Raw genomic sequence first — 23,458 nt, forward strand, 5'->3', positions numbered from 1 at the left:
GGGAGCGGGCGAATGACCCCAGATAGCAACCCCAGATGGGTTCTAGTCTTGGGCTTGGGAGGCGTAGCTCGCCGCGTGGGCYGCAGGCAATTATACAGTACCTAAAACAATAGAGGTGCTGCTTGTGTGGGTAGGTGATGGTGCGTATGTTTTCAGGTAATGACCCGGTCGGTGAGGTTGTGCAATCAATAATGAGAGATGTCTTTGGCATGAGAAATTATGGAAGTCGAAACAATGCGGTCGTGACTGCTGCGTTGCTGGAAACAAAGCGATGCGATGCAAACGTGGAATGCTGCAGACAGAAAAGCCGAAGCTAGCTCCGACATGGATGGCGTCGACGTCAACGTCAACGGCTCGGGGTACAGGGAGACTTATTAGGTAGACTTCCAGGTTGTCTCAACACTACCCTTCCTCCAATGCAGATCTGAATGACTATCTGCGCATGGATCAATGGATTGAATGCCATGATGACTACCTGCAGCTGGATTAGGTGGAATTTCCACCGTGGCTTGGTTGGAAAACGATAGACCGGCGGGGGCACCCAGCCAAGCAGTCCGAAGTAGCTCTCCGGGCAGAACAAGCAGGTATATATGTAGACGTGTACATGTTTGATGGAAGAACGACGAAGACTGCTTGTGCAAGTTGTACAACCACGCCGCGTTGATGTTCTCCTTGCACGGCATGGAAGAGCGTCGTGTCAAATCAGGAATTCAAGCGTGTTGAACCCTCCTGTGGCTCTGCATATGTCATATCCAGTGTTGTGGTCATCATGCAGGTCCAATGAGCATCAACACATATCCATCGTAACGGTACACTTTGCGTTTCAAAAGCATGCGTAGGTGTAACAAGCAAGTTCTTCACAGCTTACTCTCTTGCTTCTTATCCCGATTTTCTTGGGCCTTTTTAATCAAAGCATACATGGTCTGCATCCGAGGCATATCAAACCCCTTCTCCCTGGCAAGACGAATGGGGTTACCAAGAATGACCTCCAGCTCCATCTTCGATCCCTTCTCCCAATCACCCCACATGCTTGGCCTGCTCCCACTGCTATTCCTCTTGGTTGAATTGAGAATCTTCTCCGCACTGGCAAGTGTCTTCGGTAGTGGTTTTCCCAACACCTTCGGCGCCGTCTCCAAAATCTCATTCATGATCGCGGCCAAATGTATGGACATTTCAGGATCCAGTGACATTTCCTGATTTCCGCATCCTCCGGAAAGAACAGAGCTTGGATTCATCGCAGCGTTAATGGCAATCTTGTGCCATCGCACAAACTGCAGACCTGCGTGATCGTAGGATTCCGCATCACCAATACCACCTTCTTTGAGTAATTTTACAATCTTCAGATTACTCGCCTCATGATTGGTATCATCGCCAGTGGGTCCTGAGCCTCCTTGGTCCAAGTGAGGCATGTAGGGTCCAATCGAGATTCTTGTCCAGCGGTTGTGATTGATGACTCCATGACTTGGTTGAGCAGCGCTGGCAACCGTCACGGCGCTCAATATGGATGCCTGGGGGAAGCGCTTCTTATAAGGTTCCTCAACACCCAGTCCATTCTGTATCAGTACGATGCTGGTGCCAGGTCCTACGAGTCCTTCCAAAAGTGCACTATCGTCGCTGACATCCGGGAGAGCTTTGGTCGCGACGATCAGGTAATCCCATTTCACGCCAGCGTTTCTGGCCTTGTCTGGAGAGCTAAAGACATATTCTGGTTTCCAGATCTGCTCTCCGTATTTCGGCGATGTGACCTTGAATCCGTTCGCTTGTACTGCGGAGAAGTTGGACCGGCAAAGTGCCGAGACTGCTGTGTTGGTTGCGCAAGCCAGTCGCGCGCCGTAGAATGCYCCAATCGCACCGGCGCCGACGATGAGAATGCGAGTGGGCATGTTGGTGGGATGTTGTTGTTCAAGAAGGAGAAAAAAGAAGAAGAGTTCAAGTTGTGTGATCAAAGGATCCTCGGCCATCCATCGGGTGATGGTGTATGTAAGCGAATGGCACTTTGTCCGCCTTGTCCGCCTTCACTCCGCGTTACCCTGCATTCCCTCTCATCATCACAGGAACATGGAAATCCATCGAGGTGACTTCTAATAATATCGCGTGTCCAAGGTTCAGTGAAGATAAGAGTTGCTGGCAAGCTACCATGTGGGCTGCAATTGAAGAGGTCGAAGGTTCCATCACAACGACGTTAGGATTGGACCGACATTATTATCCATTCGAGCGTCTTCGTCGACTCATCATAAGCAAATTCGGCAGATCTCTATTTTCCCTTGATCGAAACCTCAAGCGAGCCCAATCGTGAGCTGGCCGTCTTCTTAATCACTTTGGCCAGAGGCAAGAAGCGAAGCGGAAACTCCGATGTGGCTATGAAAACTGCCAAAGAGCTCACATCCAGCAACTTGGAAAGCCTGGACACGATTGTTTCCTCCCGGAGAAGCAAGAACAATACGACTCCGATACCGCACTGAAGCAATCGTCTGCATGCTACCGAGCGTCCACAAAACGTGGTTGAAGATCATAGTTCTCCTTGGCATATGGCCTTTATCCACATCTCTTGGTACTCCTTGACACACCCAACATGTAAGCACTGATAAGGCGTGGCGTCTTCGTAGCGAAGGCAGATACAGATTGGGAAGGGGCGGGCTCCCCAAGGTGCTCCTAATCTATACGGCTGTCACCGCCGGCGAGCATATGTGATGCCAAAGCTCTCTCTTGGCTGCGTGTTCTCTTATCACTCGGCATGCACTCCAGAAGCTACCGATGATGCGGTTCTTCATATATACTCAGAGCAGGGTTCATTCGACGATTTTCGAAAGACCCACGTTCAGAGGTGGGCTATCATTTCTTCTATTCGTGTTGACAGTCTTGAGCAATGTCGACTACGATCCTTTCCCAGGGTGTTGGGTAAGAATCTGCGGTTATACTCTGCGTATAAAGCTTACTGACAGATCCGTAGGTATGGCATGATCATCGGCATCTCCGCAGTCTTCGCCTTGTTCATGGTCCTACTTACATGGTGTCTGAAACGCTACAACAATGAGCAGCAGACTTCAGAGGCATTCACCACTGCTGGCCGTACACTGAAATCTGGTCTCGTTGCGTCTTCGGTCGTCAGTACTTGGACCTGGGCAGCAACTCTTCTACAATCGAGCGGCGTGGCTTATAGATAGTGGGTCAATCCCAAACCGCGAAACCACAGTGGACTGACTCACTATCCATTAGTGGTGTGTCTGGGCCATTCTGGTACGCAGCGGGCGCAACTGTACAGATCATCCTCTTCGCTACTCTTKCCATTGAGCTGAAGAGGAGAGCTCCGAACGCTCATACTTTCCTGGAAGTTGTAAAGGCCCGGTATGTGGAATCGGAGACAGAGAGCATGTCGTTGTTCAAATTCTGGGTGGGAACAATACTGACGCTTCATGCAGATATGGGGGTGCTACACATGGAGTCTTCATCGTTTTCTGCTGCTTTACAAACATTCTCGTCACTGCCATGCTGCTCACAGGAGGCGCCGCCGTGATCGAGAACCTAACTGGAGTTCCCACGGTTGCGACTGTATTTCTCTTTCCCTTGGGAATCGTGGTCTTCACATTGTTCGGCGGCATCAAAGCGACATTCATCACGGACTATGTGAATGCTTTGGTCATCATAATAATAATTGCAAGTTCAGTTCCTTCGATCTGAAAGCCAGCTAACACCTCTCCCTCCAGTTCATCTTCGCCTTTGTTATCTACACGACGAATGCCATCCTTGGGTCTCCTCGTCGTCTGTGGGAGATCTTGGGGGAAATCGCTGCTGAACGTCCTCTTGAGGGTAATGCCGGCGGGTCATATCTTACCATGCGATCCCGTGGAGGCGGCGAGTTCTTCGTCATCAACATCATCGGTAGAGTAAGCCTCTTACTCGTTGCTGTTGAGATCTGACAAGCTTGCAGGTAACTTTGGGACTGTCTTTCTTGACAACGGTTACTACAACAAAGCGATCGCTGCATCCCCTGTCGATGCTCTTCCAGGCTATGTGATGGGTGGATTGTCTTGGTTTGCAGTACCTTGGCTCACAGCGACTTCGATGGGATTGGCCGGTCTGGCGCTAGAGAGATACGATGTATGGCCTACATTTCCTGCTCGAATGTCAAGCGCGGATGTTACAGCCGGACTGGTTCTTCCAAACACAGCGGTTGCTATACTCGGCAAGGGCGGCGCCATAGCGACCCTTTTACTTGCTGTGAGTACATATTGGCGGCACCAAGTGAGACCGCCAGGCTAACATGAAGCAATACAGTTCATGGCCATAATGAGCACATACTCTTCCGAGCTTATTTCGATCTCGTCCATCGCCACATACGATGTCTATAAGATGTACTTCCGGCCCTCGGCTCCTGGCAAGCAACTCATGCGAGTCAACTATGTCAGCATGAGCCTCTTCGCCTTACTAATGGGAGCCTTCTCAACCATGCTCTATTGTAAGTTATACGTTCACTACTTGAATGATACCCACTCATACGTTCTAGACATTGGCGTCAGTATGGGCTACCTCTACCTCCTAATGGGAGTCATCATATCTCCTGCCGTAATCCCCGCCACACTCACACTTCTCTGGAGCGACCAATCCTGGGCAGCAGCAACATTCGCTCCACCACTCGGATTCATCTGCTCCATCATTAGCTGGCTCGTAACCACTCAAGCAGTATACGGGGAGCTAAGCGTAGAGACAACGGGTGCCAACACACCGATGTTGGTAGGCAATATCGTCGCCCTACTCTCACCACTACTATTCATTCCCATCCTCACATATGTTCCACCCTTCAAACCGCAAAAGTACGACTGGCAATCCATGCTCAACATCCGCGTTGCCGATGATCGAGATGTCGTTGTGGGCGATCCTGAGCGGTTGCCACAGGAGCCGCTTGTCATTACCACATCTAATGCCGAAGAGAATGATAAACTGGACAAATCAGCAAAGACGGCGAGATGGCTTTGTTTGTCGCTGACATTGTCACTTCTCGTAYTATGGCCAATGCCGCTTTTCGGGACAGGGTACGTGTTCAGCAGCAGGTTCTTTACTGGATGGGTGGTTGTCGGGATTTTATGGCTGTTCATCTCGTGCATTATGGTGGTGTTCCTGCCGGTATATGAGTCGAGGGGTACCATTAGCAGGACTGCGAGGGCGATTTGTCAGGATTTGATCGGGCTTGCAGGGAAGACAAGCAAGACTGAGGTCACTCATGGGGAGAGGGGTGGAGGGTCAGGAACTTCGACTCCTGCTGAAACTGCGGTTGAGGTGGAAGAGAAGAAGTCATGATTTTCTCGTACGTCTGCTACATAGCGCTTGCATGATTTCGCCACTACGACCAAGCAATGACTGTTTCTCAGCTTTTGGTTTACCATGAGAGATCCAGTGTCTCATGGAGTTCAAAGTATGAAAGGTACCACTTTCTAGGATCGACATAGCTACTGCTACATGAAAAGGACCAAATTGACATGCAGTGTAATCCCTGAGTGATACCGGAGTATCCTATGAGATATTCGTCACTACATCAACCCTAACCCTATTAAGAATTATACCGCACACCAATTGCGCTCCAGCTCGATGCTGCCCGGCCTCGCTCATCGCTTTTTACGAGAACTCCTCCCACGAGGCTGGAAGCATCCACCGCCTCCTCTCTGCGATGGGTCCCCGCGAGTAACAGCATATGTCCTATACGTCAAATCAGTTACCGTATTAGGCGGACCAAGAATCCAGCCGTCGAATCCATTGCCTTGATTCACATCGCTTCCATCGCCTGAAGCAGTGCAATCCAAGGGACAAGTCCCATCTGGACCTTGAGAAATACTACACGAAAGAGGTACGGTGGTGAGGGATCCCTTGCCGCCGATGCGGACGCTGTAATCTGGATCTTCGCCTTCGGCAGCTGTAATCTCAAACGCATCGCCCTCGGAGCCTTCGAGGGCAGTCAGGCTTTTATCGGCGTTGAGGGCGAAGAGTAAGGCGTTTGTAGTCTCGTCTTCGAAACTCAGCCGGCCAAGGCCACTTCGGACCTGTTTCGGGCCGCCTATGACACATTCTTCCATGGCGTAGCCTCCTCGGTCGTTTGCTATCAGGAATGTGGGTTCCGGGGGGAAGACAAAGGTCGTAGAGGCAGTTCCCATAACGGTGGTGGCAGTCTACGATACAGGACTTAGTCGGTAAGTAGTGCTGAACGGGCTTGGTTGTACGTACCCGAATAGTTTTCGTCGTGGTCTTCTTGTCGGAGATAGTCTTGGTCACCGTCGTCGTGCTCGGTTTGATCGAGTAGCACCTGCAAGCAGCTGAGATAGCCGAGCGGTCTTTCTGGGAGTCAAGACATGATGGCTTGTAACCTGCAGGAGAACCACGTCGTGCGACTGGGGTGGCATCAACATCAGAAAGTGATCCTTCGCCATCAGAAACGTCTCCTGAATCATCTTCATCGACCGGAGCCATTGTGATAACCGGGGGTGCACAACTCGTCATGGTGCTCGTTACCGCTTTGGGTGTGCTTGTAATCGTGCCCGTGACCTGGGTGATTGTGTTGGTTTTTGTAGAGCAGACTGTCTTCGTTACAGTCCTGGTGGCCTTTGGAATGGCTGGAAGAGTTGTTAGCTACATGAGGTATGTTTCTAGATTGAGAGCACTTACAAAGGTAAGACGAGCAGTATGCCATCACAGAGTCCTTTTGCTTGGAGCATTTCTTGGTGTTTGAAGAGCAGAAGTATGAAGGCGGGCTAWTGGTTCTCGCATCAAGTGCAGCTGCCGGTGCATTGACAGCCGCGCTTCCTACACCAGCACCGACAACTGTAGCAAGGAGAAGTGTACTGAACATGACGTCCAAGGGGAGAAATGGCTTGAAATGTGTGCAGTACTTACACTGTCATGAGGCAGAGCGCCTTTCTATATGCATCCCATCCCTGGACGTGTACTCGCAATCTAATCAGGCCATCCCCTTCGGCCAGAACGAGCATTTGTCTCTCGAAGCGAAAACGGGCTGTACATGATTCGGCATTGCAGTTGGAGAACGAAAGTCAAGGCGAAGTGGCTGAAGTCCAGAAGCCACGTGCCAGGCCGATTTCAGCCTCAAGTGCTTGGCTTCGCATCTAGCCCCTGTCTGCATGTCCGCCTGCGTCTTATGCGGCGTACAAAAGCAGACGGCCCTATAATTCTGATTCAGGATGCTGCGATTCATCTCACACCTTCTTCAAGCGCCATTGTCGAAAGATGCCAGACTTTGGGTTGCCTGGCGAACCTCGCCATTCCCACCGTGCGGGCGATGAAGTTCGCCTTCTACGCATTGTCGAGACATTGAACATGCAGCACGTTCGACAGCCCTTCTGCGTTGTATCGAAAAAAGATGGACCGATCGCTGGTCCATCGGGCGATGGCAAGCAGAGAAAACAGACAGGTCTCCAAAAGAGAAGGTGATGATCAGCAAAGGAAAAGTCACGGGAAGCGTTTCGAATTCGTGATTCCTGAGGCATGACATCATTGCCTGTCAACGCGTCRCTTACTTAAGTACATGTATGCCCATTGCTCGACTTGAGGTACATGTATGGACGTCTTGTTCCGCATTTCCAATTCCTCTTTTTCCCTTCGCTCTTGTCATATCGCGTGAAACTCATCACAATGCCTCCTAAGAAGAATCACAAGACTGTTGGCCCAAAAATCGTTGAAACACCGGCCCCGAATGCACTTACAGACAAAGATCCCAATGCCAACACCGCCCCGAAAGCAGCTGCCTCWCCAAAAGATAAAAGTGAGAGCTTCGTCACGAAATTCATCGTTCCTCGTTGCTCACCACATTCCAGAATCCCCAAAGCAGAGCAAATCCAGCAAGAAAGATGAATCCACTCCAACAACCGCGGCCTCACTCTCTTCAATTCACCTAGATGGCGAAGAGAACGAAGAAGTGCCCATCTTCGCCACAGCAGACGATGTCCGCAAACAAGTCAACGCTCACATACCTTCGACCACTAAGGCCGCTTTCGCGCGGGAGCTCACCGAACTCCTCCCAACTTCCAAAGTCACAACTCGTAATCTCGATGCCCTCTTAAAGATGAAGGGTCCTCTTGCCGGAGCACACAACATTGCTTTCTATGCCGCTTACGTATTCTTCGAGAAGATTCGCCTAAGAGACGGCAAGAAGAAGAGTGTGAAGCGACAGAAAATGGAGGAGCTGTATCCTGGTGGAAAGAGGAAGCTGGGAACGAATGAGATTGAGAAACCCGGGGTGCCGAGGGAGGGAAGTCATAATATGCATGCGATTTGTTTCCAGGGAGAAAAGCCTGTGCTGGACCAATATGGCAAGGGCCATATCAAGGGACATCCGAACGGAAGGAAGGGGATGTTTAGTAAAAAGGTCAAATGATGTGTTTGTGGTACCGAATACTTCCAAGTTCTGGCTGAATTTTGTATCAGTAGACGATGATGATGATAATGATGCGAATCAAGACTTTTCCATGCAAGACGACGAACCTTATGATCCTCTTTCGCCAGCTCCCATGTCAAAGGGCAGTCCACCGCCAGCGTCCACGCCAGCGCCAGAGGAATCTGCCGTCTCCAAGGTGCATCCTCCAAAAGATGAAACCGAATCAACCAAAATATACGCGACATGCGACGACATCCGCATTGCTATCAACTCTCATCTGAAGACGACGGGAACCAGTAAAGTGGCTTTCGCAAGTCATCTCGAGAAGATGCTCCCCAAATCCAAGGTCCCGACTCACGCACTGTACCCGCTTCATGGTTGTTGAGGGCCACAAGTCGCGGGACACAACACTGCCTTTTATGCTGCTTGTGTGTTCTTCGAAAAGGTGAGGATTCAGCAAGGAGCGGAGCAATGCGAGAAGAGGATGGAGATGGAAGGAATTTGGGAAAGGAAAGAATATAGGAGGAAGAATGGGAATGACATGAAGCTGTTGTTGCCGCAGGGAATGAACTGGTCGATAGATGATTATGGCAGGGTGGAGACCATAGTGGAGGATGGGAGAGTGAGAAGTGTGGATGCACCGCCTCACGGAGTGGAAGTCCTGCGGTCGAAWGGAACGACAAAAATCATGAGGTCACTCGGTATTCGGGATGTTGGCTATATGATTCAGTTCGTCGTCTAATGTGTTGTGGAGCGTTCACCTGCGTCGCGTCTTCTTCGTTGTTGTTCCTTTCCATGCATTCACGAACTGGATCTTTTCCTCCACGCCTAATCCAAGCGTCTTTGCTCTCCCCAACCTCGAGAGCGATTCGGTCACAATCTGGAGCGATTTGAGCTCTGCAGCAGTGAGATCGTCGGAGTCGGCGGTTCCATCACTGTCGGCACCATTCTGCGTTGGCGACGGTTGAAGGCTGTCGAAGAAGTTGGTATCGTAGCTGTTGCGTGACTTGGCACGACTCCGGCCCTCCCGGCTGGCGGACTCTGATGAGGCGTGCGTTTGTTGCGCCAAGGTCAAGGGAAGGCCTATACGGACACGGATGCAGTGGGTAGAGCGCGAGGTCAGACGCCAAAGAAAGCGTACTGCTTCAAACCAGCCCGGGRTTGGTGTGACAACGTCTGCTGCATCGTATCTGAGGGAGATGGGGAAGATGCTGGTGCCCTTTGAGGCAGAGAGGAGAGAGGGTGATAAACGGAGGACGCCACGCCCATTACTGGTCGTCGCTTCCGGGAAGACAACAATTACTCTGCTTGGGTTCTGAGCGACGAGCGTGGAGAGCTCTACTGTCTGATCTGGTGCTGGGGACATGGTGAAAAAAGCGGCCAGTGCACCTTCCAGAGATAGTGGTCGCACGGAGCGCGAGCCGGCGTAACTCTGTGTGAAGATCGGATCGAAAATGGCAGCAAGATAGATGACATCCAAGGGAGATGTGCAAGACGATGCAATGATGGTCCCTGGACCAGGAAGACGCCCGGACTTGCCGAGAGATCTGTTTGTCCATTAGCATACCGAATGAAGGACAATGATCGGCCTGAACGAACCCTCGTTGTACGCCATCGACCCTAATATCAACAAACCACACGCCGGGTATACCTAGTATACACCAGAGATTCGCTTTTCGGAAGAGTCCTCCAGCTGGAGTCCATTGAATGAGAAGAAGCCAAACGGTCCRAGCGAAGATGAGAAGGGGGAGTCTCAGGAAGAAAAGGAACTGCAGTGGGTTGTCAATATCTGTCCGCTAGGCCCGATCAAAGCATGCATACCACGTGATAGGGTCCCAATAGCGGATTACTGGCGGGCGGAGCAATAGGGAAGAAAGGTGCAACGCCGGAGCCTAGGAGCGACAGTCAGCGATGTGGAATGCGAGCTAATCGTTGGTGGAAGAGCATGCCTTTGTCTCGATACTGTCCGTATTTCTCCATGGCTGGGAGGATATTTTGCTACAAGTATCAAAGTAGCGGACAAGTGATCCAAGGTAGATTCCGGTCAGATCAGGTCCAAGTCWGCGCCGCTCAACGTAACCACATCTGCGCCACGGGGTGAGCAAAGATGGACCTGAGCGCTCCGGCGGTCTGGCTTTCAGATGTCAGATTCGATGCCTGTGCGGATCCCCACCCTGCAGTAGCTGTGCATACGCTGTGATGAGGTAGGGGTGCTGTGAAATTGTGGGAATGCGAGTGCGAGCGCGGTCGGATTCAGTAGAGTGGAGCTGCGTTTGCTCGGAGTTTGCATGTGATTGATGAAGAAACCTACGTAGGGAAGGGTCCGAGTCCCAGAACTCCGGCCTTTACCGCCGCGGTCGGATCGGCCCGGTCGCTGTCAAGCGAGAGCGCGATCGTAAACATTGACCCAACTCAGGTCATCGCTTGGAACTTGAGTCGTCCTTAGCTGCAACTCGATATCCTATCAACAAGACCCGTCGACGAGAATGATTTGCGTCTTTCTCCTCGTGCCCGTCTGACGTCCACCCCCACCTCCTCTTCCGCACTGGCAAGACACCATTCGCGCCCCAACCACGAACATGGAGCGTCCGCCGTCCCAGGTGGAGAATGCGCGACCATCGGGTCTCAAGCAGCCTTCGAGGCTCCMGGCATTGGCTAGCGGCCGCACGACGCTCCAAGAAACCACCTCGAGCGACGTGAATGTCCGCGCAGGAAATGGGGTGGGTAGTATGGGACCGCCGGGCAGCTACGCCAATGGTTTGAACAAGCACAAGCTTAATAACCGTGCGTACATGCGCTGATCAGAGCATTGGGCGTTGAGACTGATGATTATACAACTAGCACCCGAACCACCTACGAAGCGTAAGACACTGGTAGATCGCGCTGGCGAGGCTCCCAGCTCCTCGCGTACGGGAATTCCCAACAAGCCTTCGTTCAGCAGCTCTACCGCAGGATTCGGCGTCCGACCAACCTCGATCTACCAGCAATCGAATCGCACCAATGGCAATGTGGCGAGTGCAAGCTCTATCGGCGGCATGCGTCCCAGCAGCAGCAAGCAGGCCAATGCCTTTCGCCAGACGGCGCCCACATCCAATCGTCCACCCAGCGCAGCKAATATCCCCCTCCCAGAATACGACCAGGAATCAGATGGAGAGCTCGGCGTCTCGGGCAATCGTAAAGGTACACCCATTTTATCTTTTAATCCCCTCAAGAACATCAGAATCCGCAAGACACGCACCACACACCCCGAATCACAAGGCGATAACCGCCAATCTCCCCAGAAATTGCCATGTCGTGCTGCAGGCGACGTCAGATCTCAACATTCTGGCTCGTATTCGGGCAGCAGCGGCAATGCTTCCAACAACAGCTCACGTGTCAATTCATCATCGTCCACCTCTTCGGCACCACCACCAGCACAACAAGACTCAAATTCAGGAGGCCCTGTTGGTGCCAGGCAAACCTCCCGTAATGTATCTCTCATTGCAGCCTTCGAAGGGCTGTCTCTCACTCCCCCACGCAAAACCTCGGCCAGACACCGACCTTCTCTTGAACGCATCAATGAGGAGCCGTCTCCGTCCAAGATTCCCAAGTTTTCTTGTCAATCATCACTTCGCACCACCCAATCTGCACAGACACTTCGCACGCCTTCGCCTGTGAAGAAGAAAGCTTCTTTGACAGGCCTCCGTACACCGCAGACATCTGTGAAGCACACAGGTATGCCACAATTTTTGACGAAAGAAGCGCTTACACCAGTCGCAGTATGGGACGTGAACGGCCGCCTTGGCGATATGGAGAGCAGATGGGAGCAGCTGCAAGCCCAAATGCAAATCGCCGCCGACACGAAATCCGCCACCGAGGAAAGAATCGCCCTGTACAAGAGTCAAGTTGAGGAACTCCGCGAGGAGAATCGCTTACTCGCAACCGAAAAGAAGACGATCACGACCGATCTTGAGCGCGCACGAAACGAGCTGCACACCACGTCGACCGACCTACGACAGGCACGAAGAGACCAGGAACGAGAGGTTCACGATTTGGAAAGAAAGCATGAGCGTGAGCTCGCTGAATTAGAGATGAAACGGGAAAAGGAGCAGCAGCGAACTGAAATATCCCGAGAAAAGGACGCGAATCGATTCGCAAAAGAGATGGAAGAGGCGAGGAAAGCATGGAGAGAGYWWYWTKWTWMMKRAWWSRKSGASCWSCGAGATCTACACTGGCAGGAACAGGAAGAAATGCGTGAGACCCACGACAAAGCTCTGACGAAGCTGCAAAAGGAGATTGATGCTCTTCAACAAGCAGGGCAAAGCAGGGCGAGCGAATCGGCGACAGAGGTGCAGAACATGAGGGACACCATTGAAAGCCTGAAGACCCAGCTCGATGCCAGCAATTCGACCACCACGAGCTTGAGAAAATTGATTGCAACGCATGAAGCGCGGATGGCTATGCTTGAGCAAGAGAGAGATGATCTGATCAAGAAGACTCATTTCCTCGAGGGTACTCAAGAGGCACAGAGTTCCGAGTTCTCTAACATGCAGGAGGAGTTGCAGAGCGCTGTTGCTCAAAGAGACGCCACCTTAGAAACTCTGCGGAAAGAAGAGATGCTGCGGCGTAAGCTCAATGCTATGATCTTGGAGCTGAGAGGTAACATCCGTGTCTTTGTTCGAACAAGGCCGTTGCTCAACGGCGAGGACGATCCTGCCAATGTGGAATATGTGGACGAAGACTCCCTCGACGGGTGCAAAGRGATGGTCGTGCACGCCAACCCCGAGAAGACTGCGACTGGGAAGCAGCGAAATGAGAAACACGCGTACTCTTTCGATCGTGTCTTCACGCCTGGCTCGAGCAATTCTTCGGTATTCGACGAATGTCAGGACCTGATCCAGTCCGTAGTMGATGGCTACAATGTCAGCATTTTATCGTACGGCCAGACCGGCAGTGGAAAGACGTACGGCATGTCTGGTCCGAGCGGCATCATTCCTTCTTCCATCAAGCTGCTCTTGACGGAAATGCAGCGTTTAAAGGAGAAGGGGTGGGAGTATGCGGTCGAAGCTTCGTTCGTTGAAGTATACAATGAGACTTTGAACGACCTCCTCGGTGACGCGAAGAAGTGGGATGAAGATGATAATCTTGGAGTCAGCACGCGTGGCAAAAAGAAGGAAAAGCACGAAATCCACCACGATGCCAACACCGGAAGGACGACCGTCACGAATCTCACTACTCAACGCCTATGGCCTCCTCCAACTGACGAGGGCAGCTGGCCTCCTCCTGCACCTGTTGAAGGCGGCGAAGATGTCACCACGATGCCTCCAGAAACCTACACTGAAAGGGCAGTCGCCAATCTATTGGAGACGGCTGCAAAGAACCGGAGAGTCGCGGCTACCAAAGCTAACGAGAGGAGTTCGAGAAGTCATAGCATCTTCATGTTGACGCTCAAGGGTTCCTGCGCAGCGACGGGTGAAAGCAGTGAGGGTGTACTTAACCTCGTGGATCTTGCGGGTAGTGAACGGTTGAAGCAGTCGGGCGCTGAGGGCAGTCGGATGAAGGAGACGCAGGCCATCAACAAGTCTCTGTCGAGTTTGGGCGATGTCATCGCCGCGCTGGGGAATAAAGGAGGCAACTCCGAAGCGCATGTTCCGTATCGGAACAGCAAGGTAAGTGCTTCCCGCTTTCACGGCGCTGGACGCCGACTTGGGAGTGCGAAGTGACAAGCTGACAATTCGCGTAGTTGACCTACCTCCTGCAATCCAGCCTGGGAGGCACCACCGCCGGCAAATCGAGCAGGACTCTGATGCTGTTACATTTGAGTCCTCTGCAGACGCATTGGCAAGAGAGTCGGAGCAGTTTGCTGTTTGGGAGCAAAGTTCACGGGACGCACATCGGGACTGCGAAGAAACGCTGATCTGATGATGGGGCAACGTTGTGTAAAACAGGACCAGAGCGCTGGGTGGTGTGAGGTGTTTGGGGGTTGTGGTTGTGGTTGTATTGAAGTTAGCCTGTCTGTTGATACCCTGATTCGATATGTTTTGATGATGACGGGATGGATGGAAATGATTTATCTGGATTGAATGATGAAGGGAAGAACTGAGAAATATGACTTCAGAAGGCTGAATATGCTGCGTGACGAGGTGAGTTCCTGTTTCTTTCAAAATTCCTACCATCACAGTCCCGCAAGCGCTACCAGTGGAATTGAAGTTCCTTCTTGCAACCGTTCATCACAACAAAGCTACTACGAAGGAGAGAATGACGACCAGCGTTCAGCTGTAGGACAGGCCTGCGCATCGGCATCTACAAGCCCGCATCGATCTCTTGGAAATGCTGGGGAGCTTTCAAGTTTAGACAAAAGCGAGGTCCTTCGTCCGCAGCGTGTCGCTGCGGACGTCTTGGCTGAAACAAGTTCATCACTGGCACAGCATGGTGTCACGGTGGTGTTGGAAGGTCATTGCTTGATGTCTACGTTGACCCTACAGGCACTTTCAAGACTCAGAACGAACATGCCGATGACTGCATATCTCTATTTGACATTAGGATCCAATGTTTTGACTGTGTTGATTCTACGAACTGACCGGCTTGGCTTCTCTCGAACATTCGATCGATCGACCAATGTGCAGACTCGCCGTAATTGGAGACGTCTTCCATGCTGGAATCCTCCGGCGCAGGGATATGTCAGGCATCAAGGTTCAACCTGAGCGAGGCTGTGTGTTGCAACTCCGAGCAGCTCATGCCTAGGGTAAGCCTTGGCATACCGGACGTACTGCGATCTTGTTAACCAAACACCAGACACAAGCGCCAAAAATACATTCACCTGACAGGATACATACCTTGCCAAGACGTAGACGACGTTGACATGAGCTTTGTTCTCAGCAAGCCGACCAACTAAGCCTGGTCATTTATGGCGAAGCTCAGGGGTACTACAGGTAGCCAAGTCCGACATCTCAGCAATGCCAATGGATGTGTATCGTCTACAACCAAGACACCAAGATGTCAGATTACTAGTTTGGGCTGACTTCTAACAAGTCTGCCGCTGGGAGGGGAAGTGAATAATTCACAGTGAGGGGTCTGCTATTGTTGCCGTTGCATATAAAGGCCGTCAAGTTGTGGTTCCTTCTCTCTTTTGTTTCATCATACTCCAGCAATATCCAACTCCTCAAYACTTCTTCGGCATCTTCAATCATATAAGAAATCCCAACCGCCTAAGCAATCCCAATCACTTGAAAGTCAACATGCGCTTCTTCTCTCTTGCTGCCGCCATCTTGGGCGTCGCAAGCATCGCCACCGCGATGCCGCTCAAGGATGGGCCGGGACCAGAGGGCAAGGCAGTCGATCCACTTGGAGCTGGTCCAGAACCACCTGCGCATCATGTCAATGGCAAACCGTAAGTTGAACTTCTATACGACGAACTTGTATCCTCGAAGTGAACGAACGACTGATCAGGAATGCGCAAAACAGCGAACCTCCGCCACCGGCGCCGAAGCCGAAGAACGACGGCCCAGCGCCCGTGGGCAAGAAAGAAAAGAAAGGTAAAAAGGGAAAGAAGAATAAGAATGGCGCTCCTCCACCTCCACCGCCACCACCTTCGGAGGAAAAGAAGGCCAAAAAGGGGTCGAAGGGCTCTCCTCCGCCGCCGCCACCATCCGAGAAAAAGAAGGCCAAGGATGGCACTCCTCCACCTCCACCGCCACCTCCCGAGGAAAAGAAGAAGGGCTCAAAGGGCTCTCCGCCGCCACCACCTCCCAACGGTCCCAACTAATCTCAAGAGATTCTGGGAAGGGTGCTCGTAAGGAACATGATTCCAGAGGAGCGCGAAAAATCTGATGGCGAAGACGTTGATCGCGACGACGTTAATCGTGAGGAGACACCTGGTGCTCACAGGGACCACAAAGGTTGATTAATGACAGCAATGGAGATGGATGCTCGAGTCTGCTTGCATGTGAATGAAGAGATGTCCTTGTCGAATTATGATGTTAATGAAATAATACTGCTGTCCTGAATGTAGTCTTAATCAGCTACCTAGGTGATTTCTGTTCTTAGATGTGGGTTCTGTGTCATTTTTTGGTCGCCCTCCTGAGTTTGGCATTGCAAAGTCGCCGCTGATTTTTCCGAAGTAAGGAGATCTCACTGTGTCTGGAGCTGCTTAAAGACAAGTAGGCAAGGGCCAGTGAAATCAAAGGTTGCCGGATCTCTTTGTAGTGAATCGACGACAGCGCTCGCTAACAGGTAGCTATAAGCACAGAAAGAAGCAGCGTTGCGGAGAGCCAAATGTCTTATGCAGTATGTCTTCTTGTTTGTGCTGTCATTGTTTTAGAGATCCGTGGATCTTGTAGTGCTATAAGTAGGGCTGCAATCTTCTTTATTTATCCGGGCCTTGGGGATACTCGGTGGAGTTTTGGAAAATTCCTAGTACCTATTCATCTCGAGAGCCCTGCATAATAATACTAATACAGACACCGGGAAGACTCATCTTAAAAGACCGCAATAAACGCCCATGACCCTTTTTCGAAACGTAGTGGCGTCGCTCATATCCTGTCGTAAATCGTTTCGTCACACCATAACCAAGCGCTCGACCTTTGGCATCAAATCCGCGACTCGGAACGGTTTGCTAATCGCATCATCTACTCCACACTCAATCGCATGCCGGACTTGCCCGTCGCGAGCATTGGCAGAGACTGCGATGATTGGTAGGCGACGCTCCAGGAGGCCTTCGGCTTCTGCCTCGCGAATCTTTTGTGTGCAGACTAGGCCGTTCATTACAGGCATTTCAATGTCCATTAGTACCTAGATCCAGTAACAAGGTCAGAGATTTGTCTATCATCTCGCAAGAAAGAGGAGAAAAATAGTGAAAACCTACAATCGAAAGATGGATCTGGCTGTCAGAATTGTCTCTCCAACCGGATGTGGTCTGCAGGAAATCCAGGGCTTCCAACCCGTTGGATACAACATGCACCTGGTGGCCCAGTTTCTGGAGTTGCATTCTCAGGACCTTCTGGTTGACCAGATTKTCCTCCACAACTAGAATGCAGAACTTGGGTCCACCCATCTCCAACGTTCGGCCCCTTGACGAGACTGCACTAGAGGCCCTTCGTTCCTCAACCTGCGATGGATGTGCGGTGCGAGCAGCGATGTAGAAGGCAAAAGTGGCGCCATGTCCAGACTGAGAGCTTACACCAATCTCTCCGCCTTGAAGTTCGATCATTTCGCGACTGATGAAAAGTCCAAGTCCTGAGCCGCCATACTTTGAGTGTGTGCGTGGCGAAGCTTGCGAAAATCGATCAAATATGCGAATCTTCTGCTCCTGATCGAACCCGCAGCCTGTATCACTGATGGTAAAGTGCAGGAAGATCTCCTCGCCGCTGCCTGAGACGGCATGAGACCGCTCCCTTGCAATCCCAGCGGGAACGAATTCGACATTCAAGTCCTGCTCAGATGGACGTTGTCGGGATACTCCGATGTTGATTGTGATGACGCGTTCCGACTCTTTCTGCGTGAATTTCACAGAGTTGGTGACGAGATTGATCAGCACTTGCATCAAACGTCCAGTGTCAAGCATCGCCCATTGCACGACGCCGAGATCATTGTTTAGTCGAAGTGTAATGTCAAACTTTTGTGCGTCTGCCTCGAACATTTTCTCAAGCTCTGAAAGCATGTTGTTCAGGTCGGTCAGTGAGGGTGCGATTGTCAGGAGTTTCGAATCAAGCTTCGATAAGTTGAGTATGTCGTCCACGATTCGACGCTGATGAGCGCAGCACGATATGATTGTGCTCACACTCTCGAGAGCAGCCTCGCAATGCTCTTCGAAAGCGCCCAAGTCCGGTGAGCATGTCGACGCGGCCACGACAGCCTTCATGTCTGACAAATTTGAGCTCACAAGATCGGCGCAGTGGACGACGGCTCCTAGCGGGTTCCTGTAGATGCTGTCAGCGCAGAACATGGAGCTTTACCACGCCGCGAGGCTGGACATATCTGCTCGCTTGTTTCACGCGGCTGCATTGAAGTTGATGTCTGGTACGCTATAGCAACGCAGGCTGATCACCACAGCGTACGTCTCCGAAACTGTCCTCAGGGGTACTTACCGTATTTCATGGCAAGTGATGTCTATGAAGGCTTCATGCTGTCTCTTGGCCTCGATCGCTTCGTCCGTCCTCTGCTTCTGCAGCTTTTCTGCCCATTTGAGATGCGTCACGTCTGTCAGAGTACCTGCAACGGCTACGACGGATCCGTCCTCACCTAACTCAGGATAAGAACAAGAGAGGACAGAAGCACGCATCTTATGGCCATGCCCGTCGTCCCAGATCCGGTTCAGCTCGAATTGAAACTTGGTGGGTTGCTTTGTTTGTATCATCGTTTCCCAATGGTGGCTCACGATTGCAAGATTTTCTTGGCTCATGAACGAGCTCCAATCTATCTCGTCAAAGTCCACCACAGGGTGGCCACTTAGGTCGAACCACTCTCGATTGCAGTAGTGCATCTACACGAAATCAGCTGCGGGAAACATGTTTCGCCAACACACGCTCGCACCTTGCGATCCATGCCGAAGTTGTAGAATGCAACGTTGGAGTGYTTGATGAAGTTTGCGAACCGCTTCTCGCTCGCCTGCGCACGCTCCAGAGCTTCGGCTCGCTTCACCGCGTCCATGTGGCTGCGCCGTTGAGCGGTGATATCTGTGATGCATCCACTGATCGTAGTAACGTTTCCTGCTGTGTCCGTGGTAGGCACACAAGCGGCACTTACCCAATGTCCTTCAGGCATGTCCTTTGGTTTGGATCCTATCCATCGCATGTCAAAGGTACACGACGTTCCCTCTGTGAGCTGATTCCAATATCCAAGGAGCTCCAGTCGATCCTCTTCAAAAACCCAGTTCGCCCAGGCCATTGGTACGTCGTTGTCGGCGGGGACACCTGAGATGGAGTGAAATGCCTCGTTGCCATATACGAGTACTCCTTCCTTGGTATATTCAAACATCCCTACATCTACCATTTCCATCATTTTCAGCAGATTGGACAGCTTCCCGGCGGCATCATTGCGACCTGCCTCTGCATCTTTCAACCTCCGGGTCAAATTCAAGGGATCTGTTTTGGGCGCTTCTCTTGACGCGGTTTGCCGTTTTTCTGCGTGCTTGGTCTGCTTTTCGGTATGAAGCCACTGAATGATCCGCCATCTCTTGTCTATCGTATACGCATATATCGAACCTTTGTCCGTATGCTCGACGTCCAGAACCCACGGTTGACATCCCGCAGGCAAGCTCGGGTTCAGGATGTCGTCCTCAAGTTGGCACTGTTCCTGCAAAGCACGATTTCTGTGTTGGATGCAGAGGCCGTCGGGGGAGGCGAGATCTATTACGCATGTCGGTCGCGGGTCTGCGTCAACGCAGTAGACAATTTTGTCCATGTGCAGTGCCGAATTCACAGGGGTGCGACACTGCGCATGTCAATGGCGGACGCAGCTCTGTCTGTCTGGGTCGCCCTGACGAAGGTGGCGRCCATGCGGCTCCGGACAGCGCTAAGATCTATCGACATCCTCTCCATTCCCCGGCATGTGCCCTGAAGATGATGCAGATGATGAATCCAAGCATAAAATGGCACAGGCAGTAGGCATTGATGGAGTCCACGGATGTTGGAACCTTGTCTTTCAACCATGCCAAATGGAGTCACTAGGCCGCACAGCGCAAGGATGTTTGATTATTATTGACTGCTGTATTGACGCCTCCACAAATGAAATGGGGATGTTGATAAATCACGAAGACAAGGTCTTTCATGAGCTGGAGAATGGCAATAAAGACCATGCAAGATCTTTCTTGGAAACTGAATGTTACAGATGAAAGCCAGCAGTCTGATATTCGATTCTCGTTCACGCATTTGCGACTTCTCCTTTCGTGAGTATACTAAGTATCTGGCAGCTTGACCTGCCTGACCTGTCTAAAGCCTGGTGTACAGCAGTAAAGACCTGTAGCGGACATGCTGATACAACTTTCGACGATTTATTGGTGCGCTGCTACGCCGCGGAGCTCGAGGCGCTTCCTCCTGTCCTTTGAGGTTCTATTGCCATGGGAGCGGTCGACGAATCTCCCGTTTGAGAATCTGCCCTTTTCTCCTGCTGCACAAGCACAGTGCATCCGATGCCGCACGTTCAAGGGCTGCCCTATGATTCGAGCTCGACACAGCAAACTACGAAGCCTTCTTTGCCGCATTTCTAACGCCAGGCGCGGTCGACTCGGAATTGCTCTGCTCCAGATCCGCTGCCCACAACGCGGCACCGCAAGTATTGGTGAAGGCAAATAATATACCAGCTACCGGAATCGTCTCGAGAAGCACGGCTGGGATTCCGAACAGCGTGTAAGGGCCCTTGCGCTCCTCAACCCACTTGTCCTGTTGAACTTTGTTCATACCCTTCAGCTGGAAGTAGCGAGCATGTGCTGTGGGGCCACGCTGACGTCCCTGAAGACCGACGAACATTGCCGTTCCGACGACCGGGATGAAGTTGAGCGGCAGGTACATGACGTAGCGGATGATGGCTGAAGGAGTGAACTTCTGGAACGGCTTGGAAGCGAGTTTGCCCAAACGTTGAACGGCATCTCCAAATCCGGAGGCCTTCACCTGACGCTCCTTCGAGACAAGAGCAGTCTGTCCGCGAGCTACCAGTGTACCGTCAAAGGTGTCAATCAACGAGTCCTCGATGAGCAGAGCCTTGGACAGCACCATCGTCAATGTGGATGATTCAGAGAGGACCAACAGAATGGTAGTGAGCGTTGCAAGAGGTCCGGAGGTGAAGAAGAGAATAGCCAGCTGGGGTAGGTAGGTGAAGGCGAACATGAAGGCTGTGATACCCATGCCGAGTCCGAGAGTGGGGACCATCTTGCTGAGTAGAGGCTTCCAGAGATCGCGATGAGCGAGGAAGTAGAAGATACCTGTCACAAGTGTTAGCCATTCGATGATGCTTGATGATCTTTGGTTTGTGAAATGTTGCACCTTTGAGAGGGTAGATGTATGAACCCGACATGACGCCAGCCCTGGCGATCTCTCTGGCCGCGATCAGCTCCTCTTGCGCCGTCTTCTTGATTCGGTCTGCCATCTTGGTGTGTGCTGTATTCCGATGTGTGGAGGATGAAAGATGGTCGAATGGAAGAAGTGTCGCTGTTTGGCGACAACAATGCGGTGATGATGACCTTCGGACGTCATCGTTCTAGATCCAATCCGTCTGGTGCCAACAAAATTGTGGGAGCTGGCTGAACCCTCCTCGACCATCTTCACACTACATGTTACTCTCCACCTCCTTCTCCTCCAGTACAAGACAATGCAGGTGAAGCGAATCTTTGGTGATCCCCAACGAAGACAATCACCATGAAGAATGACGATCTTCTCTGCAACCCAGCTAGGTCATGCACATGCCCCTCGACTTAGACCAAGAACCCTGCCGCGACTCCGCGACTCCGCACCGTTCGGAAGGATGCCCAGCTTCCATCCTGGTTCTCCAGAGCTCCAAGCAACAGATCCACGCATGCAAAAGAGGAGTTGTTTACACGTGAACACGAGAGCTGCATGATGCCTGAGCTCTTCTTTCCAATGCCATTTCTCTGTTTCTCATTCTCATTCTCACTCTTACGTCTCAATCTCTCATACACAAACCTCGACATCAAGCCCCCAAACTCCTCGTCCATTGGCATAGAATCCCAACCATGGCAACCGAAATGACACCCTCCTCTGGTCCAGACATGGCTGTTGACCCCGCTTCCGCACAAGGCGCTCAGATTCCTCTGCAGTCCTTCAACCTTCCTGACTTTCCTCCATCTGCATCAGGTTTACGAGCCTTGACCTTGACCAGCGACATCAAAGTCGACGAATACCAAGCTGAGCTTGACAAGCCGTATTCAATCCCAGAGCTTCCAAGCAGCATTGAGTCGCTCACACTCGAACTGTTCTCTCTGGGCTATCCAGCCGGCTTCCTGACAGCTCTCTCCGAGCGTCTGCCCAACCTGAAGAGTGTGGTCATATACTCGCAGCTGTTTGCTGGCATCTCAACGGAAAGTCAAAAAGATGCAGTGGCCTTCTTCAAGAACCTGCCAAACCTCAGGGCGTTGCATTTGCTGGATGTCTTTGCCAAAGCACATTTCTTCGAAGACGTCAGCAAATGGCTAAAGTACAACACGTCTGAAGTACCTGGCGAGGCGAGACGGGGTTTGATGTTTCTCGAAGTCAACTATACATTCCGACATGAGGATGAAGAGTTCATGGCCAAGATTCAGGCCACTGAACTTCCCATGCTCATCGGTCCGGGTCTGATCAGTTGTTCATTCAACTTGAGCGAACCTGAAAGTGCGGCAGACGATGAAGACGATCCAGCTACGATTCAGGGAGCTGGAGACAAGGAGGGCATCATGGCGTGAGTACTCCAATGCATGTCGATAGACTTCGATGCTGATGTGTTTCAGCTTCAACAAATCTCTCGCCACATATCTGGTCGACGCACTTACAGACGAAGAGAGCAGCCCGAAGGGCCTGAGAGCACTCAACACTGCCCTCTACACTTTGACGTCTGAGCAACTTGAAAGTATTCTGAAAGTGCAGAAGAACGTCATGGTTCTGCAGGTGACGGCCGAGGTGGAACCCGGAGAGAAGTACAAGAAATCACTGCTGCAAGCCATGGAGCCGTGCAAGTCTCTCGAGCAGATTGAAGTGGTGAGTCAGGAGGAAGGGCTGGAATCATTGCTCTTTGTTAGACATACTGACATGCTACACTTACAGTGCGCGAATCCCACATTGGAGTTCTTCGTTACGGTATGCTTTTGTCCATCATTCCTCCTCGCACAGCAGAAGAGTTCTCTGCATATACATCCTGTCCGCCCATCGTCATCATGCAACAAGCTAACATATCTTCCCTGTAAAGGTCCAGAATCCTCGAGCCGGCGTTCTAGGGAAGACCTTCCCGTCAGCGGACGATTTGGACGCCCTGTCGAAGACCAGCGAAAACTTGGCCAGCTTTAAAGCAAACGTTTTGCGAACCACCACTCTGGGAACCGTAGAATGGACGAAAAAAGATGGGAAGTGGCAAGGTGGGGTGCAGGAAGGGAAGGGCATGAAGAGCGTCAAAGCATAGAGT

The 23,458-nt window shown here is 51.7% G+C and overlaps 10 protein-coding genes; 5 read left to right on the forward strand and 5 right to left on the reverse strand.

The window, feature by feature from the left end:
* Nucleotides 1-857: 857 nt before the first annotated feature.
* On the reverse strand, nucleotides 858-1,883 carry RCC_12021 (uncharacterized protein; the record flags this gene model as incomplete). Its single annotated transcript, XM_023766299.1, has 1 exon — nucleotides 858-1,883. One exon carries the CDS (start codon nucleotides 1,881-1,883, stop codon nucleotides 858-860), a length of 1,026 nt encoding a protein of 341 aa, XP_023622067.1.
* A 983-nt stretch (nucleotides 1,884-2,866) lies between these two features.
* Nucleotides 2,867-4,540, forward strand: RCC_12132 (related to DUR3-Urea permease; the record flags this gene model as incomplete). XM_023766300.1 has 8 exons in its annotated part: nucleotides 2,867-2,898; nucleotides 2,951-3,163; nucleotides 3,217-3,345; nucleotides 3,420-3,654; nucleotides 3,705-3,879; nucleotides 3,929-4,218; nucleotides 4,276-4,456; nucleotides 4,518-4,540. The coding sequence occupies 8 exons, from the start codon at nucleotides 2,867-2,869 to the stop codon at nucleotides 4,538-4,540; spliced, it is 1,278 nt and encodes a 425-aa protein (XP_023622068.1).
* Nucleotides 4,541-5,610: 1,070 nt separating this feature from the next.
* On the reverse strand, nucleotides 5,611-6,835 carry RCC_01060 (uncharacterized protein; the record flags this gene model as incomplete). XM_023766301.1 has 4 exons in its annotated part: nucleotides 5,611-5,691; nucleotides 5,844-6,158; nucleotides 6,214-6,599; nucleotides 6,652-6,835. The coding sequence occupies 4 exons, from the start codon at nucleotides 6,833-6,835 to the stop codon at nucleotides 5,611-5,613; spliced, it is 966 nt and encodes a 321-aa protein (XP_023622069.1).
* A 797-nt stretch (nucleotides 6,836-7,632) lies between these two features.
* RCC_12299 (uncharacterized protein) lies at nucleotides 7,633-8,759 on the forward strand (the record flags this gene model as incomplete). XM_023766302.1 has 3 exons in its annotated part: nucleotides 7,633-7,762; nucleotides 7,815-8,039; nucleotides 8,425-8,759. 3 exons carry the CDS (start codon nucleotides 7,633-7,635, stop codon nucleotides 8,757-8,759), a joined length of 690 nt encoding a protein of 229 aa, XP_023622070.1.
* A 372-nt stretch (nucleotides 8,760-9,131) lies between these two features.
* Nucleotides 9,132-10,354, reverse strand: RCC_01061 (related to vacuolar protein sorting protein Vps66; the record flags this gene model as incomplete). XM_023766303.1 has 4 exons in its annotated part: nucleotides 9,132-9,921; nucleotides 9,974-10,143; nucleotides 10,196-10,266; nucleotides 10,324-10,354. The coding sequence occupies 4 exons, from the start codon at nucleotides 10,352-10,354 to the stop codon at nucleotides 9,132-9,134; spliced, it is 1,062 nt and encodes a 353-aa protein (XP_023622071.1).
* Nucleotides 10,355-10,953: 599 nt separating this feature from the next.
* Nucleotides 10,954-14,270, forward strand: RCC_12300 (uncharacterized protein; the record flags this gene model as incomplete). XM_023766304.1 has 4 exons in its annotated part: nucleotides 10,954-11,158; nucleotides 11,216-11,554; nucleotides 12,134-14,022; nucleotides 14,097-14,270. 4 exons carry the CDS (start codon nucleotides 10,954-10,956, stop codon nucleotides 14,268-14,270), a joined length of 2,607 nt encoding a protein of 868 aa, XP_023622072.1.
* A 1,321-nt stretch (nucleotides 14,271-15,591) lies between these two features.
* Nucleotides 15,592-16,118, forward strand: RCC_12301 (uncharacterized protein; the record flags this gene model as incomplete). XM_023766305.1 has 2 exons in its annotated part: nucleotides 15,592-15,743; nucleotides 15,818-16,118. 2 exons carry the CDS (start codon nucleotides 15,592-15,594, stop codon nucleotides 16,116-16,118), a joined length of 453 nt encoding a protein of 150 aa, XP_023622073.1.
* Nucleotides 16,119-16,909: 791 nt separating this feature from the next.
* Nucleotides 16,910-19,000, reverse strand: RCC_01062 (related to sensory transduction histidine kinase; the record flags this gene model as incomplete). XM_023766306.1 has 5 exons in its annotated part: nucleotides 16,910-17,143; nucleotides 17,217-18,270; nucleotides 18,439-18,526; nucleotides 18,593-18,833; nucleotides 18,884-19,000. The coding sequence occupies 5 exons, from the start codon at nucleotides 18,998-19,000 to the stop codon at nucleotides 16,910-16,912; spliced, it is 1,734 nt and encodes a 577-aa protein (XP_023622074.1).
* A 1,529-nt stretch (nucleotides 19,001-20,529) lies between these two features.
* RCC_01063 (uncharacterized protein) lies at nucleotides 20,530-21,433 on the reverse strand (the record flags this gene model as incomplete). XM_023766307.1 has 2 exons in its annotated part: nucleotides 20,530-21,269; nucleotides 21,331-21,433. 2 exons carry the CDS (start codon nucleotides 21,431-21,433, stop codon nucleotides 20,530-20,532), a joined length of 843 nt encoding a protein of 280 aa, XP_023622075.1.
* Nucleotides 21,434-22,037: 604 nt separating this feature from the next.
* Nucleotides 22,038-23,455, forward strand: RCC_01064 (uncharacterized protein; the record flags this gene model as incomplete). XM_023766308.1 has 4 exons in its annotated part: nucleotides 22,038-22,741; nucleotides 22,791-23,037; nucleotides 23,104-23,136; nucleotides 23,246-23,455. 4 exons carry the CDS (start codon nucleotides 22,038-22,040, stop codon nucleotides 23,453-23,455), a joined length of 1,194 nt encoding a protein of 397 aa, XP_023622076.1.
* Nucleotides 23,456-23,458: the final 3 nt, after the last annotated feature.

The sequence above is a fragment of the Ramularia collo-cygni genome (assembly GCF_900074925.1).
Source record: "Ramularia collo-cygni strain URUG2 genome assembly, contig: RCC_scaffold01, whole genome shotgun sequence".
Taxonomy (NCBI): domain Eukaryota; kingdom Fungi; phylum Ascomycota; class Dothideomycetes; order Mycosphaerellales; family Mycosphaerellaceae; genus Ramularia; species Ramularia collo-cygni.